Source organism: Bos grunniens, chromosome 12 (genome assembly GCF_055505025.1).
Source record: "Bos grunniens cultivar Pamir isolate PY7600 chromosome 12, Bosgru_T2T1.0, whole genome shotgun sequence".
NCBI lineage: Eukaryota > Metazoa > Chordata > Mammalia > Artiodactyla > Bovidae > Bos > Bos grunniens.
In genome coordinates this window covers 90,968,766-90,985,158 of record NC_141176.1, presented here as the reverse complement: position 1 = coordinate 90,985,158, position 16,393 = coordinate 90,968,766, and the positions used below count along the sequence as shown (strand labels likewise).

General features: G+C 53.9%; 1 protein-coding gene across 1 annotated transcript in view; it reads left to right on the top strand.

The window, feature by feature from the left end:
• Positions 1-2,803, top strand: part of IRS2 (insulin receptor substrate 2) — a 30,005-nt gene extending 27,202 nt beyond the window's left edge. Inside the window, exon 2 of the mRNA XM_086328673.1 lies at positions 379-2,803. Within this exon, the coding sequence (XP_086184799.1) occupies positions 379-383 (5 nt within the window). The 3' untranslated portion in view covers positions 384-2,803. The remainder of the gene's footprint in view (positions 1-378) is intronic.
• Positions 2,804-16,393: the final 13,590 nt, after the last annotated feature.

The following is a 16,393-nucleotide window of genomic DNA, read 5'->3' as shown; positions in this document are numbered from 1 at the left end:
AGTGGTTCCTCCCGCTTCCCCCGACTATCCACATGATGGTCTGAGCCCCGGGCGGTGAGGGGGCCGTGGCCAGGTCACATGGCCTCTCCCCCCACCAAGGGGAGAATGCTGGCTAGTTTTCTTGCATTAAAAACATGACCCTCACTTGGTGGGTCTCACCAGCACACTGTGAGTCCATCAGCCCTGCTTCCAGGGACACCACGTGGGAGTCTGGCCCATCAAGCTTGTCTCTGGAGAAATGGAGTGAGTAAACGTTTGCTTCCCAAAGAGGGTCGTTTCCAAAAAAGGGACAAAGACGGTGAAGAGGGGCCCTTGCCTCCCCACCCAGGGTGACTCTGTGTGCACAGAAGCCCACTGACGCGTCTCCTTCTCTTGCAGAGTGAAGACCTGTCCGGCTCCATCCCTGTGACTACAGACATCACAGAAAACCATGGGAAGAAGACGCTCAGCATTTTTTTTTTAAACACATCGGAAGCTGCTTGCCATTTCCTTTTGGATCTGAGCGATCGTCGCGTGTAGACGCGCCTGTGACCCAGTTAGACGTGGACGCGCCCGTCTCCCCCGGTCTCCGGGGGTAGGGGGTGCAGTCATCCTCCTCGCGCTGTTTGTGTTTTGGTTTTCAACAACATGAGCGGAAGGAGTGACTCACGAGAAGGTCGAACAATCTTGGTCGCGGCCAGTGTCTTTGTTCTCCTCGCCCTCGTTTGACGCAGCAGATGTATCCCGCAGCATGCTCGGAGATTCTCCCAGCTCGCGTTCAAGTGGTAAAATCTGGTGTTTACGGACGTCCGCTCAAAACTACCACCGTCCTACCTCAGTCCCAGGTGAAGCCGGGTCGGCGTGGTTGGTGGGGGGTCCCCCTCTGCTGGCTGAGTCTCCAGCACGGTCATCTGCCTTATCCCCCAGCCCCGGACACAGCTGCTCATCGAAGTCCAGCCCAGGGACCTACGTGTTTACTCGCACACAGAGCCCCGCGTGGGACTGACGTCTCTCCACGGAGGTGCAACTAGAGACTGGACTCTGAAGATGGATGGATGAATAATAATTATTATATGTAACGGAAGCAAGCTACTCTTGCAAATCATCAACTGTACGGGGTGGGAGATGGTGGGAGGGCAGGGTCTGGGAAGGCCGGGTGGGGATGGGGTGAGTATCTCTTTTTACCTTTAAGAGACTTGTTCCAGCTTCTCTTTGTAGGTGTTTATGTAGGCACTTCAGACTGCAGCCACCTTTGATCTTATCGACAAGCTCAAACGTCTCTGCCGTCCTTAACCTTGAGCTTGCGTTTCTCTAACCAAAAATTCACGTAGGCATGGAGCCCTTCCAAGACGGGGGGTCAAGGGTTTGGCAGGTCTCCTCTAAAATGTATTGTCTTGATGACACTCTCGTGTCGGGCCACAAGGCTTTCCCAAACAACGACAACAAAGACACAGAAAGACAGAAAAGGAAAAGGAGCTGAGAAAGAAGGCATCCTGGGACACAGAGGAAGAAAGTGATCTCACAGTGCATGTCACTTGTCAGAGGAGTTCCCAACAAGCGACCCCTCTTCTGTGTGTCTTCAGTGTTCTGGGAATATCAGTGTTGTGGTGATCGCTGAGGGTGTCCCCAAGAACTGCCGCCCTTGAGCTGCAGAGCGTCAGGTCGCCTCCTCGCTCCTTGACGCGCGGGGCAGGGAGCTGCAGGCGCCCCCCACTCCCACGGGCTCATCCTCAGTGCCTCTTCTCTGAGAGTCCTGTAGACGTTACATGAATTTGTTGGAGATAATGAGTTGGGGTGTGTTTTTTTTGGGGGGGTGGTAGGGGGAGAAAAAATATATATAAATATATAGATATATATCAGTATAGAATAATGCATTCATAAAATGAGGCTTTTCTAGAGGAAGACCAAAAAGATTCAATGTCTTAAATCTATATTTAATCGCAATGCAAACGTCTTTCTCCTTCCACGCTGACCTTTCAGAACAGAGGATTGTATCGCAAGACAAAGTTGAATGTAAAGTGACCGCCCTGAACATTGCTCAAGTTTCACGCTTCTGGAATCACACAGCACAACCGTGCACAGACCATCTGATGTTGGTTTGAAGGTCGTTTTCAGTGTGTAATGTAGAGAGACTTCATGAAAAAGATGTATAAAGTGTCCTAAAGTTTTGGTTTAGTTCTGGGACTCGGGATAGATGGAGTTGCTATGGAAACCGCCCCTCCCGCAGGACGGGTCGTGGACCCTGCCGGATGCAGCGTCAGAATCCCCTTCCCTCGCGTGGTCCTGCCACCCTCCCTGTGGTCATGTTCCTCCTGCCGCTTCAAACAAGCGACATAAAAAAGTTGATAATATACTAAATTTTCTTCTATCCTGTACATTTCAAAAAAATTAAAAAAAAAAAAGGCATATGCAATATTTACATTTTTAATTTAGTTTACAGAATGGAACCAAAATGTATAAATGTTATGTTTGTTAAAACTTCACAATGTATATTGGGTCTTTGTACATTTTGCCTGACTTACCTTAAATTTAAAATATTTTTTGCTATATAAACTTTAACAGTTATGACAGTGTTTTCTTTTAGGGGGTACGTATTGTTTCTGGAGATCAAGATGTTAAATATATTTCTTGCTATCGTGAAATGACGAAAGACTGCCTTCTGCTGTCTTCCACCGTCTCCGCTGTACATAAGGACCGACATGGCACTGCTGGAAACCAGACTCCACGGAACTAGACTAGTGCATTGTATTTAGTCTGTATTGATCATGGATGCTCTCCTTAATAGCCATATGCAATACAATAAATGCATTATTTATGAAATGAAGACCATCTGCACGATGCTTTTTCCTGTGTGGATAATGAATTTGACATCAAGCCATTCTTCTGGTGTTCGGAGTCATTAAGTAAATATTTGGCTCTTTAAAAACGTTTTGTTACATCTTCATTTAATAGTTGTATTCTGGAAACCAGATAACACCCCCCCCACCCCACACCACAACGTGTATGAAAAGTCGATGTATTAAGAAAACAACAGAAAAAAATTCACTTTACGGAGCGTAGAATCATTGCAGGCATACAGGATGCTGTTGTGTTATTTTCTTTATTGTCTTGATGTCTTTTTGTTATTTGATTTTAGTTATTTTCTTGGCCGTGCAGCATGAGGGATCTTAGTTTTCCCATCAGGGATCAAACCCAAGCCCCCCGCAGTGGAAGCTCAGAGCCCCAACCCCGGACCACCAGGGGAGTCCTGGGTGCTGTTTTAAGTGCTGTGCAAACGTTAATTCCCTTGTGGTTCCTAATAACCTTTGGTGGTGGGAATTGCCATCCCATTTTATAGATGAGCAGCCTGAGGCACAAAACGGTTAAAGGACTTCCTGGGCTGGGGGGCACAGAGCTCAGGAGGCGCGGAACCAGGACTTGGGTGCAGAAGCACACCCCCGAGTCCGTGCCCGTGTGCCTGCTGCGGCCCGACTCCCGAGATGCAGGTGTCAGACACACAGCGTCCAGGGCGTGGGGTGGTCACAGCACCGGAGCCAGGAGGTACAGAAAGCAGGAAGAGGACCTCTAGTGATTTCTATCAAGGGCAACTCCACCTCTTAGGAATCGCTTTTTTATACATCCACTTTACTGGCATTATATCAACTGAAATGCAGTAACGGGTGGCATCTCTTTTGAACAAATAAGATCAGAGCAATGTGGAAGGTGATTTTTGATTGATGGCTTTTAAATCTCAAGCCCATAAGCCCTGTGCAGCATCTGGGAACTTGGTGATGACATGCGGCCTGTTGGTGCCCAGACTGGTTGTTCTGGGGGTTCCCGTTAGACACTTAGGAGGAGGCATGATCTACAGGGTTTGACGCCCCTGAAATCTGCTATGTTAGTGATGAGAGGACTGTCATTTTAAGGGAGACATATAAGGCAAGAATCAGAGAGTGTCTTTACCAATGTTGACTGTAAGTAAAGGAGGGAGGGGTTTGTAATCAAGGTCCTGTGGAAGCTGGAAGTATTCACCAGAAACCAATTTCTGAACTTGGAGGAGAATGCTAGATTAGCAGGGCATCATCCCAAGATGTAGGCTAAAGGCCCCCCACGTTGACTGGGGAGAGCTCAATTCTAAGCCGTTCGTGGGCAGCGTGGAGGATGCGGATGGGCACCTTCAAGGATGACAGCACCTGTGAGCTCACCGGCAGCATCACAGCTGGCCCGTCTCAAAGCCCCGAGTCCCACATTGGAGGTCGCTTGGCAAGTTTGCAAGCTGCTCGGGCTGGCCGTTCGCTGCTTTGTGCGTCTAACGGTGAGCTGTGCGGTTTTACTTCCTCATCCGTTCCACCCTTCGGGGCCACTAGTAGAAAGACAAAGGGGGTCGGGGCCTGTTTAGACCTCGACAGCGCTGGGTCCACCGCCGCTCTTTTAGACTATGCCTGTGATCAGTCAGCGCGATCCCAGGTCTCCAGGCTGTGTGTTTTGTCCACGGCTGGATGGCATCACTGGCTCAGTGTATTTTCCTCATCCGTGGGTGTAATTGTTGTTAACCACATTGCTGTGATCTTGTTACGATGACCATCAGTGCAGTAAGGCCCGTGCTGCCCAAACAAAGCGAAACACACAAGACTCGTGACCCTCAGGTGAGCGGAGATTGGCACCTCCGTTAAAATAACTGAAGATAAGCTTCCAATCAAGTGATGCCAGCTCTCTCGCCACGTTTTCCACCTGCCGCCTCCCTCCACCGTCCGGCGAGGCCAGAGGATACCCTGAAAGCATCACGCCCACAGCGACTTTACAGCAGTAGAGGTTTGCTTGATAACTGTCGCGCCGGGTGTGCGGAAACCGTTTTCCCCCTTAAAAATCGAGAGAGAGGCCAGGTTGTTAGTAATTTACAAGGGCATCACACGGCGAAAACCCAGGAAAGGCCCTACTTTTACAAAATTCTTTTATGGGTGTGGTTGCAGCCCTCTCAGACTCCTTGAAAGGGACGGGGGAGCCCTGGGCTGGGACCCAGCCTGGCGCTGCCTGAGGGACCCCCTGGTCCCTTCTCGTGCAGGAGTCCTATCCTAGCAGAGCCAGGAGATGCCACCTGGCCGTTCTCTGTGTCCTCTTCCATCGGGGAGCTGAGCCCCGGTGGGTTTACCCCAAGCCCCATGGCCGGCCTGGGCTCCTCTGTCTCCCCTTCCGAGGGTGGGGGGAGCAGGGACCCCCGCCCTGGGCCCGCAGCCCCCCCACCACCTTCTGAGCATCCCCCGAAGGGGCTCAGCAGCCTCCAGGCTTTGCAGGGTCCGTGGGAGATGTCAGCTTCTCCCAGGTGGGCAGCCGAGGTTTTGCTTCCCGCTCTCAAAGCAGACCGGAGCTCCTTTCTCCCATCCAGTCTAGTTTTTGAAAACACTCAGCTCCAGGCCGGCGGACCTCGCTTCTGCTTTCATCTGCTCAGCTTGGACCGAGGATGTCCGGCCCGCGGCCGGGGCAGCCCTTCCCAGGGCAGCACCTAGAGCCGCACAGAGGCCGGGCGACCTCGTCCCCTCCCTCTGCTCTGGGTTGCTCGCTAAGTTCAGTGACTTTTGAAGACTCGCCCAAAGGGCAGTGAGTCTGCTGGGGCCACAGGGTCATACTGGGAAAATACTGCGTCTGCCTGCAGCTCATGCTGACCCTCACCCACCGGGGCGCGCAGGCTGCCGGCTCCCGGGGGCCCTCCAGGGTTCGCAGGAACTCCAAAGTCACTCTGGGGACGGCCCCTGTCAGGCCTCCTCCAAAGGGTCCTTGAATCCTGGAGGAAGCTTTCCACCGCAAATGTTTCCAGTTAGCAAGCGAAGCCGCTCCCCGACCCCTCCCACCACTCAACCTTCCTGCACGCAGACTCCCCTCAGTGAAAGGGATGCTTGCCTTCCGCTCAATGTTTTCTCCTGATCACCAGTAGGCATCCAGGTGTGGCTGGAAATCTGCTCCCGCCCTGGAGTTAATATCTGCCCCCCGAGGGCAGCGCATAGCCGGGCAGGCTGCTCTCCACACCCAGTGCGGCTCACTGAGTGACTCAGGTGGGAGGCAGGGCCAGGCGGTTGCTTCAGGCAGAGGCTGCAGGGCGGCTGGTTGGTTCAGTTCTTCTGGGAAGGGGGTTTCACACTCCACATTCTTTCTGTGGGGGCTTCCCAGGTGGTAAAGAACCCGTCTGCCGATGCAGGAGACACAGGAGATGCGGGTTCGATCCCGGAGTCCAGAAGATCCCCTAGTATAGAACATGGGAACCCACTCCAGTATTCTTGCCTGGAGAATCCCATGGACAGAGGGCCCTGGTGGGACACGACTGAGCGACTAAGCACAGCGAATACCTCTCCTAAGCACCCACCTGTAGCAGGCACGGTTCGGTTCAGTCGCTCTGTCGTGTCTGACTCTGCGACCCCATGGACTGCAGCACGCACAGGTCTTTCATAAAGTTCACTAATTTTATAATAAATGACAAGCACGAAGATAAGCCAGATAAGAAGCACTGGAGATGCTTCCCCCAATTCCCTAAACAACATTCTGTGAGACAGACGATCGTGTCAACCAGCTACTCATTTGGTTTCAGGAGCTGAAAATGACCTGTGGCCAAGGTCTCACAGGGCCCCGTGTCCGCCCCCGAGAGGTGATGGGAGGCCCGGCTCATGAGGAGATGGAGTGTGGGCCTCTCCTGGCTGTGGCCCGCTGTGTCCGGGGAACATGGAGCCAGTGGCAGGCACCAGGCATGCTCCTCCGCGAGCCCGGCGGCTCCTGCCTGCTCTCCTGAGGGCTGGCCCTGGCGGCGGAGCAGGCCCGGGCTGGTCTCCTGGCTGACGGGAGAGCCTGTGGAGCAGACACCGGTCAGGCCGGTTGTCCCCACCCCGGACAGGAGCCCAGGCTAGATGAGGAGTCACCCTGCTGACTCACAGACTCAGGGCCTGCCCTTCGGAGCAGAGGGAGAGGTGTGTGCACCCCCTGGTGTCCCTGCTGGTTCTGTGGGTGACGTCGTGGGGCAGGGGGGGTTTCCTCCTGCACTTCCTCCCCCAGTGCCCCCAACCCTGCCCCCCGCCCTCGGTCACTGCTGCGCTTCCCTTTCCTCCAGCCCCCAGCCCGTCCCCGCCGACCCCGGTGGTCCCACATGCCTCTCCATCCACATTACAGAGTCCAGCGGTCAGCCCGGAAAGTCCAGACACAGCTCACCTCCTGACCAGGGGACCCCGCAATCAGGGCCTCCTACAGGGGACACCCGCCCTTTCATTCCTGCTGCCCCCAGGATGCCCACCTGGGTTTTCTCATGCTCCCCCAGTTCGGCCTCCCCCTAGCACCCTGTCTCAGCACGGGAAGGGGGTCCTCGTTTCCACAGGGTCGTGTGCCCCATGCAGAACACCCACCCTCCTGCCTCCTCTTGCTGGACGACCAGCGGGTGAGCTGACCCTGCTCCGGGACTGGGATGTCATGCCTGTTTGTCTGAGTCACTCTCAGGCTAGCTGGCGTGGGGGGCTGGGGTGAGGAAGTCAGCGAGCCCCGCTAGGGCCTCTTGTAGAGAGCAAAGACCGGCAGAGGCGGGACGCTGGAGCCCCCGGGGCTGCTCTGCGGTTGTGGAGAGCTTCTGAGAGAGAACCCGTCAGCTCCGTCTTGGAAGGAGGATGGATTCCCCCTCTTCCGGGTGGAGCAGGGCAGATCCGCGGTGACCGCAGGCCCTGCCCGCCGGCGATGGAGCCGCAGCACCTTCTCTGCGGACCGCTCATGACGAGACCCTCCGGTCTGTGGCCATCCTCACGCAGCTCTCCTGAGAACACAACGGGGGAGCTGGGAGGCAGCTGCCCCCGTTTCCCCAGGTGTGTGAGTTTGGAAGAGCACTCGAATGGCACGGATCGTCAGCCTCCACACCTCCGCACGCACGGCTCTGCCTCCCCCGGGGTCCGGCCGCCCAGCTGGCCGCCTCCCGGACGCAGCCCTCCCTGCGTCCTTTACCCTTTGACTCTCGTGGACCCCAGCATGCCTTCTGTGACCTCCTGGGTCTGCGTTTCCCTCCTCTGCGACCTCCTCCTTGGCCTCTGCTCCCACCCCTCTGCAGCTGCTCCCCAGCCCACAAGCCAGGATCGCACACTGATGGGCCTGCAGCCTGCCTCCGTCTGGATTTCTTGTTCAGTCGCTCAGTCTTATCCTCTGAGTCTTTGCAAAACCCCATGGACTGCAGTACGCCAGGCTTCCCTGTCCATCACCAACTCCCAGAGCTTGCTCAGACTCATGTCCATCAAGCTGATGATGCCATCCAACCACCTCATTCTCTGTCACCCCCTTCTCCTCCTGCTTTTCTGAATGGCATCCTAAATCTAACATGCCTACAAGCATATCCTGTCTTCCCTGAAAACCAGTTCCGCCTCCTGACCATTTCCTCTGAGTCAATGAGGCTGACACTTCCTTCTGACAGCCCCTGTGGCCCTCCCCACGTCCCATCCATTTCTGTCTTTGGTGTCTCACCCGGCTCCATCCCTTGGCTAATTTCACCTGCTCTGGTGGACTCTCTGCTCCAGCCTGTCTCTAGTCCCCACCTCTGTGTGTCTGCAGATTCTGTCGTTCTGATGCTCAGCTCAAATCATGTCAGTGCTCGATGCACAGACCCTCAGGAGATCCCTCTTGGTACCCAACAGAGTCCAAGCTCTTCTCCTTAGGGTTCCATGCCCTCACGATTCAGCCCCATCTCCAGCTTCTCATCTGAGGATCCCCGGGGCCATGTGGTCCAGGGACGAGAAGAAATCAGGGGCCCTCCCTACATAGTTACGTGTGGGGAGCAGGCCCCCGGCCCGGCCCCACCAGATGTATATGTTTAGAAAACTGACTCAGAATAAGAGTATGGAAGTAACTGTGGTTTTCTAACCAGGGATAGTCCTTGTAGAAGTGTGAACATTCTCTAGAAGAGTGGATGGAGCAGTGATCTGTGGATGCGGAGGAGCGAACAGCTTGAGGGGAGCTTCAGCCCTTCGAGGGGCCAGACTCTCCCTGGCCAAAAGTTTGCCCCTGTGCTGCTGGAGCTCAGAGAATGTGAATGTTTGGGTCTTCAGAATCACTTGCGGACTGGTGGGTTGATGTGAGGAGGCCGTTCTGTAGGGTCTGGGGTTTGATAAACGACGTTCGTGGCCAGTTTGCTCAGCAGCTACACTCTGCTCTCTGCTCTGGTAGGTCTGTTCTTGGGTGATAGGAATGTGTGTGACTCAGACCAACATCGTAAGCGCGCATCATTTTTTGGCCATTTGGATTTGATAAACCTTTCCATAAGACAACTCCTAGATGTTTCTTTAGACGATCTAACCAGCTGATATTGGCCATTTGAGAAACTCTCTCCCTGAATTCTTTTGTTCATTGAAAATCATGTTAAACCTCATAACATGCACATCCATTCTTTTAAGGTATGGAGACTTGAAGGGGATGAAATCAGTTTGCATTGGGCTTGAGGGGGCAGCAGGTCTGCTGTTCCCTCCCTGAGGCTGATGCGTCTTAATGGGAAAGGACGGACATCACTCCCCAAACCTACTTCCTACCCCATCAGCAGCAGATACGAGGACTCCTCCCTCTAGTAAGCTGGACGCTTCGTATGCTTGCTCTGTGCTTTAAGTGTGCCGTCCTGGCTTGGCGTCAGAAGGGCGGACGCACAAACAAGGCAGCCGGAGGAGGCTGCTCTTCTGTCCACCACTTCCTGTGCCTCCAGCTTCCTCATGCTCTCCACCTCCCTGCATCTCTCCCCCGCTCCTGTTCCCAGCTCTCGCTCTTCCTGCGTGACTTTTCAATGGACCTTTCAATCATGCAGATTTGACCTGACGCTGCCTCGGACCCCCTGACCCCCCTTCCCCTGACAGAACCTCTCCACGTGGTCCCCAGAACCGCCCCGGCCCCCACCCGGCCTCGGGCTTGCTCCCACAGTGCTCCGCTCGCCGCTCCCTCTGCCTTTCAGTTCATTCTTCATTCGGAAGCATCGTGACCCTGTTAAGAAAACAGGTCAGATGTGTCCCCGCGTCACTTGGAGGCAGTGTCTATGTCCTGGAAACCTTTCCGGCTCCATTGCTGGCTCTGCCTCCCCGCCCCTGACTCCAGCCCTGCATCTCCTGTCTCCCTGCAGGGGCTGGTGCCCATGGACACCTCCCTGTGCCCACCACGGAGGGCAGCTCCCTGGGCCTACTCCCCGCCCGCCCCTCAACTTCCCCGCTGGGCTTCCTGGAGTTGGCTCCCCGATGAAGGATTTGAACCCGGATCTTTGCCTCAGGGACAAAGATTGGAGGCACGAGGCTGAGAGAATTATTTTCTCAGTCCATGCTTCCCTGGCTAGTATTTAAAATGAAAACTTGAGCATCGCCTCAGTACTTCACACGCACTTTTCTGTCTTGCTTTTTCTTGCTTGTCCCTCTTCCCAAGACCGTGTGTTTCCCTGATTGATCTTGTGTGCTGTCCGTCTTTCCTATAGAACGTAAGTGACCGGGGGCGGTGAGGTCCGCCTTGTTCACACCTGTTCTCCTGACCCTAGAATAAGTGTGCCATGCATACAGTAGGCATTCAATAAGTGCTCTGTGAATCTTCCGTCCTGGCAAAGTGAGACCGTCTCCAGCAGGTGTAACGCCATAGGCTCTACGAGTTGGAAGGAGCCTCAGAGTGCTTGAGTCCTATTTTCTCGGCACAGAAGTCCTGGGTAATCGATGAACTTGTGTCCCCTCGCGTTATTTTGGGGTTAGGGACTTGAAACTGCACACAGCCTGTTCCTCTGCTGGAGAGCCCCAGCTCCAATCCACAGACATTTCTAAGAGAATGCCAATGCCCATGCAGGCCTTAGTGGATGTAGGTAAGTTCTCAGGCTGTCAGCTTAGGACTCAAAGAGGTGCCAGCCAGGGGCACAGTTAATGCAGGATGGATGAGCCGGAGGGTTGAGGTTGGAGACTGATGGGCCCTCCAGGCCGTAGCAGGCCCTGCCTCTGGACTGACTATGTTTCCTTACTAAATAAACTAGTTTGGCACAGGGGCTCTGCGGCCCTAACTGGCTCACGCCAACTATGCAGGTTGGGGGAGGGGCATGTACTCTAGACACACACTCAAAGCATGAGTCGGCAGTGGTGGAATTTCTGCTGTTACCTTGTGTTTAGGGGTGAATGAGCACCCCTAAACGCTCATTACAATGAATCTTGACCTTCATTCATCTCTTCTGGAATTTTATAAATAGACGCTGATCTTCCCGACCTACGGATTGTCAAGCAGATTCTTTACCACTTGAACCACCTGGGAATCCCAAGTAAGGAACTAGAGTAGCTCTATTTTCAGTAAGTCAACTGGATTTCCTTATTTATACTGCTATCTACTTCCACATGTTACATAAATTTTGGAGTAATCTGCTCTTTGGCTTAGAAACTGAATTGCCTTTGTTCAGTTCCGTTCAGATCAGTCGCTCAGTCGTGTCCCACTCTTTTCGACCCCATGAATCGCAGCACGCCAGGCCTCCCTGTCCATCACCAACTCCCGGAGTTCACCCAGACTCAATGTCCATCGAGTCAGTGATGTCATCCAGCCATCTCATCCTCTGTCGTCCCCTTCTCCTCCTGCCCCCAATCCCTCCCAGCATCAGAGTCTTTTCCAATGAGTCAACTCTTCGCATGAGGTGGCCAAAGTACTGGAGTTTCAGCTTTAGCATCATTCCCTCCAAAGAAATCCCAGGGCTGATCTCCTTCAGAATGGACTGGTTGGATCTCCTTGCAGTCCAAGGGACTCTCAAGAGTCTTCTCCAACACTACAGTTCAAAAGCATCAATTCTTCGGTGCTCAGCCTTCTTCACAGTCCAACTCTCACATCCATACATGACCACAGGAAAAACCATAGCCTTGACTAGATGGACCTTAGTTGGCAAAGTAATGTCTCTCCTTTTGAATATGCTATCTAGGTTGGTCATAACTTTTCTTCCAAGGAGTAATTTTAATTTCATGAAATTAAAAGACGCTTACTCCTTGCCTTTGTTACAAATGACCAATTAGCCTTATATTTTGCATTGTTGAATTTAAATCGCCTGACCCTTGATTTTATAGGGAACAAAGTTCTCTAAAATCACAAAGAAAGACGTATCCTTAACATCATCCAAGAAGTTTATGGATACAGTCCAAATTGTAATTCAGAACTGAGAAGGATGTATTAGGCTAAACTATCTAAAACCTAAGGCAGTAACTATGACTTAACTTTGTTATCCTGGTGGCAGATACATGAACCACATGTACGTAACGAGGGAGTCCTGGCATTACTGTATATCTTAAGGACCACTACAAACCTTCAATTTAAAAACGTGATATTATACTATTAGAAGCTGCAGATTGAGGATGCAGAGTCAGAGACTGGAGCAGGCTGCTGGAAGCCGAGTCTGTCGTACAGTTTTGCAAGTTGAGTGTTCAGGTTTCTGTGGTTTTCAAACTTTGAGTCACTGTGATTCCCTAAAAATATATCATCTAGACAAGTCAACTTATTCCTTTTTTTTTTCAGTTTTTTTAAAAAATAGGGCACAGTTGCTTTACAATGCTGTGTTAGCTTCTGCTGTACAGCAAAGTGAATCAGCTCTATGTAGTTCCCTTATGCTTGAAATGTGATTTGTTTGTGAATTTTCCAGACACGGCTGGGACAGGAAACAAGAAGAAAGGAACAGGCTCGTAGATGAGATGCCTATGGATTTGGGAAGAGATGGACACCCTTCCAGCCGTGTCTTCTGCAACTCAACTCCCTTAAATTGCACTGCACCGGCGTCTTTGCAGGGGAGTTGTCGGGGGTGGGGGGGAGTGATGGATGAATTTTGAAAAGCTGTGTTGAGGTGTGTCTCCTCCAGCACGATGCCAATGAGGGCAGCCAGGGTCCCGGGGCAGACTCGGGAGAGGTTTAGTCCTTGAACCCTGCACGAGGGAGGCAGGGGCCCTGCGGGGTGGCAGGCATGAAGGGCCTTTGCTGAACCCTGCCAGCCTGCAGGCATTCCTGATCGGGGAAAACACTTTAATTAATATGTAAAACAGCAGTGGGAAGAGCAGCCAGGTTAATTTCCAAACCACATCACTGCGGGCTGCGTTCCGGTTGTGAAACCCGGGGACCCTTCCCGGGGTTGCAGTTAAAGGCACAGAGGTGCTTTTGTAAGTGTGGGAGCCGCCTCCGAGGTGCCCGGGGCCCTTTGATCTGCCCCCACCGTGGCATTCCTCTTCTCGTGCTCAGCAGCGTTGCCTCGGCTGGGCAGGCTGTTGTTTTTCATCTCTGCTTTCTCCCACCGGCTGCTGGCAGTTGCCCGGGACCAGCCTGAAAGCGCGTTGATGGGGGAGAGTGGCGGCCTTTTGTTCTCCTGCCTGCTGCTTGTGCCTCTCTGCTGCTGCTGCCTCTACCTGTGGAATGTGCGGAGGGGGCCCTCCCTGTCTGGGCTGGGACGGGAGCTCCATTCCCGGGCGGAGGTCTCCAACCCTGGGCGGAGTGTGTCACGTCCTCCCCGTGCTGAGCATCACGTGGTCCCTCCGGGGAGAGGTGTGTGAAGGAGCTGGAGCCTTCCCTGGCTTGGGCAGGCCCCGCTTGCCCTGGCGCTGGACCGCTTAACCCAATTAAAGAGCAGGCGCAGCTGAGACACGCGGGCCTGTGGGCACGTGTGCCCTCCTGGCTCGGCCGGCTCTCTGGCGCGTCTGTAGGCCGCCCTCCTCTGAGGCTCCCCCCTGAAGAAAGGAGAAGCCTGTGCACAAGTAATGGCCTCTGCTTACCTCTCGTTATCCGGTCAAGGACCCCGTCCTGCCCGCTGGACGCCGCGCGTCTCCAAAAGCAGATAGGGGCAATTTTCTTGGGTCATGGACATCTTTTAATAATTGAAGCTCCGCCCCCAGGAAGAAAACCATATTTTTGCCTGTGTGCAAAATTTGCCCACGTCCAAGTAGTTTTTCACACAGCCCGGTTCCAGCTCAGTTAAGTTGTCTCCACCAGCTTTCTGTCCTGTCTCCTCGGTCACCACTGCCAATGGCAACTCCACTCGCCACCTGGCTCTTGCCTGGATGGTTACTCTCACCCCCCACCCCCAGCCCTGGCACCGGTTAGCTTCCCATCCGAGATCCAGGCAGGTGCCTTGCCTTGAGCCCCAGGCCCACCGATGGCCTTTACAATGAAGCCCCAGCGCCAGGTTGGCAGCACAGCCCCTTGAGTCCCTCCCCTCCTCTGGGTGTGCCAAGCGCCTCGGGTTTTCCCACACTCGGCCACCCAGCCCTCCTGACCTCCCCACACTTTCCCGTCAGCCCCGTGTGAGTCCCTGGTTTGTCTAACACGCGGGCCTTTCTTACTCCCTCCGGGAATTCCTTGCTCCGAAGGACTCGTGTGCTCCCTGGAGCACCACCTGGTCAGCCTCCCACGCCACTCAGTGTTCTTACTGGTGGCTGAGCGCCTTCTGCCTTCCCTTGGGCTTCTGCAGGCACCGTTTCTGTCATCTGGGTCCTCCTCTCTGGACTGGCCAGGGCAGGAGCAGCCTCAGGTTTCCACAGGAAGGACTGTGGGGGGTGGTGAGCTGGGGAGGGCGCTTGTCCTGAAGCTGAATTTCATGGCAAGGACCACGTGCCACGCCGTGTGAAGTCCCTTCAGTCGCATCGGGCTTTGAGACCCCATGGACTGTAGCCTGCCCGGCTCTTCTGTCCATGGGATTCTCCAGGCGAGAATATCACAGTGGATTGCTGTGCCCTCCTCCAGGGGATCTTCCCAACCCACGAATCGAACTCACATCTCTCAGTGTCTCCTGCATTGGCAGGGAGGTTCTTTACCACAAGCGCCGCCTGGGAAGCCCGGCGAGGACTATGTTCTAGCTTATATCCAGTGTATATTTGGGGTGGCTTGAGGGTTGGCAATTACACAGGGCAGGAACTAAGGCCCCAAGCCCAACCCTGCAACTGTTACCCAACTGGTCGACCAGACCCACACCAGGGCCTGGTTCTGCAGCTGGCTCAGAGACCACCCCACAGGACAGCTCCCTGTCCACCTGCATTCAGAATCCTAGGGAGAGGAAGGAACATGGGGTGAGCAAAATGCTACAAGTGTTGATGTGTCTTCAGCTGGGCCAGGTACTCAATCTCTGGGAGCCTCACTTATCCAGCTTGTTGGTTCAATAATACTACCTCTCAGGGTCATTGTGGGGATTAGAAATATCACCTGCTTAAAACAGTCAGCACATTGCCTGCCACATAAAATACGTGGAATAAAAGTGGGATATTGGGGGAAGATGGCTTCATTCTGGGACCGTGCCTCACCTGAGAAAGGTGGCTCCTTAGAGGTCTGGGGTGGGGGATAGAGTGGAGCCCTGCTGGGGACTAGCCCACCCCCGCTGTCACTGATCCTCACCCATCTCTTGCTCCTTGACCGGTGGCCACAGCCTGTCCATTTGCGTGAAGGCAGAGAGTCTCTGTGGGGAAATGAGGCTTAACGTTTAAGGTTCATTCACCTCATTAGCACCCAGCAAGATCTGCATCCCTCTGGTCAGAGATGCTGGGGCTCAGAGAGGCTCCTTCCTGCTGCTAAGGTTCATTTTTGTGTGGTTCTGCTATTTCTTCTTTGAAGTTTTCTCCAAGACTTCGAGGAGGTCTGCAAGAAGGTGGAATTTTCCCTCTTGTCACTGATGATGCCAACCAACTTTGTACCTCTTTCTCACAGGTCCCCACTCTGAGCTCCAACCGGGAGAGTGTCTCTGTGGAGCTTATATTAGGGTAATTATGGTACCCTTGTCTGGGGGCCTTTGCTGCTTGGCATGGACTCCCATCTGTCACAGTAACCCAGAGGCTTAGAGTGATAATAACTGGTTTGCAGAGTACTTAGGTGCTGGCCTTGAAGCCTCACAGAGCCTTTGAGGTAGGGGGTCCCGATTTGCAGTCGTGGAGACCACGGCTTGATGAGATGAATGTCTCACTGGGAAGCCAGCCCCCACCCCCGGCCAGTGGCACCATCAGGGTCCCTTCAGATCCAGGCTGGCTTTCTCCCTTACAGAACTGGGAGCGTTCAGTTGATGTTGTTGTTGTTCCAAATTGGATTACACATAAATTCTCTCTCCCTCCAACATTCAGCAAGCTTCCTGGCAGTCACTGAGGACTCCTGGCCTAATTGTTGCCATGGGTGATTTTCTCAAATCGCTGCCCTGGGCCCAGGGCCACCGAGCCGATTCACCACGCTCAAGAGATGTCTTGTCAGAGCACAGGTGATCATCCACCCTTTGATCCACCTCCCGCTCTGAGCCCCAGGTTAAACTTAGGAGTTGCGTAAGGCAAGGCGGACCCTTCTCACTCCTTGGGGAGTGGTGGTCAGCGTGAGCTCCCGGGGTGGGTGGCTCCGCTCCTCCCTGTCTTCACCCCAGACCGGAGCCGTCTGGGGGCCGGCCGCGGGTTCTGCGCCAACATTATGGGCAATCGCCAAGGACTTAGAATAGCCTGAAGATTAAAATGCT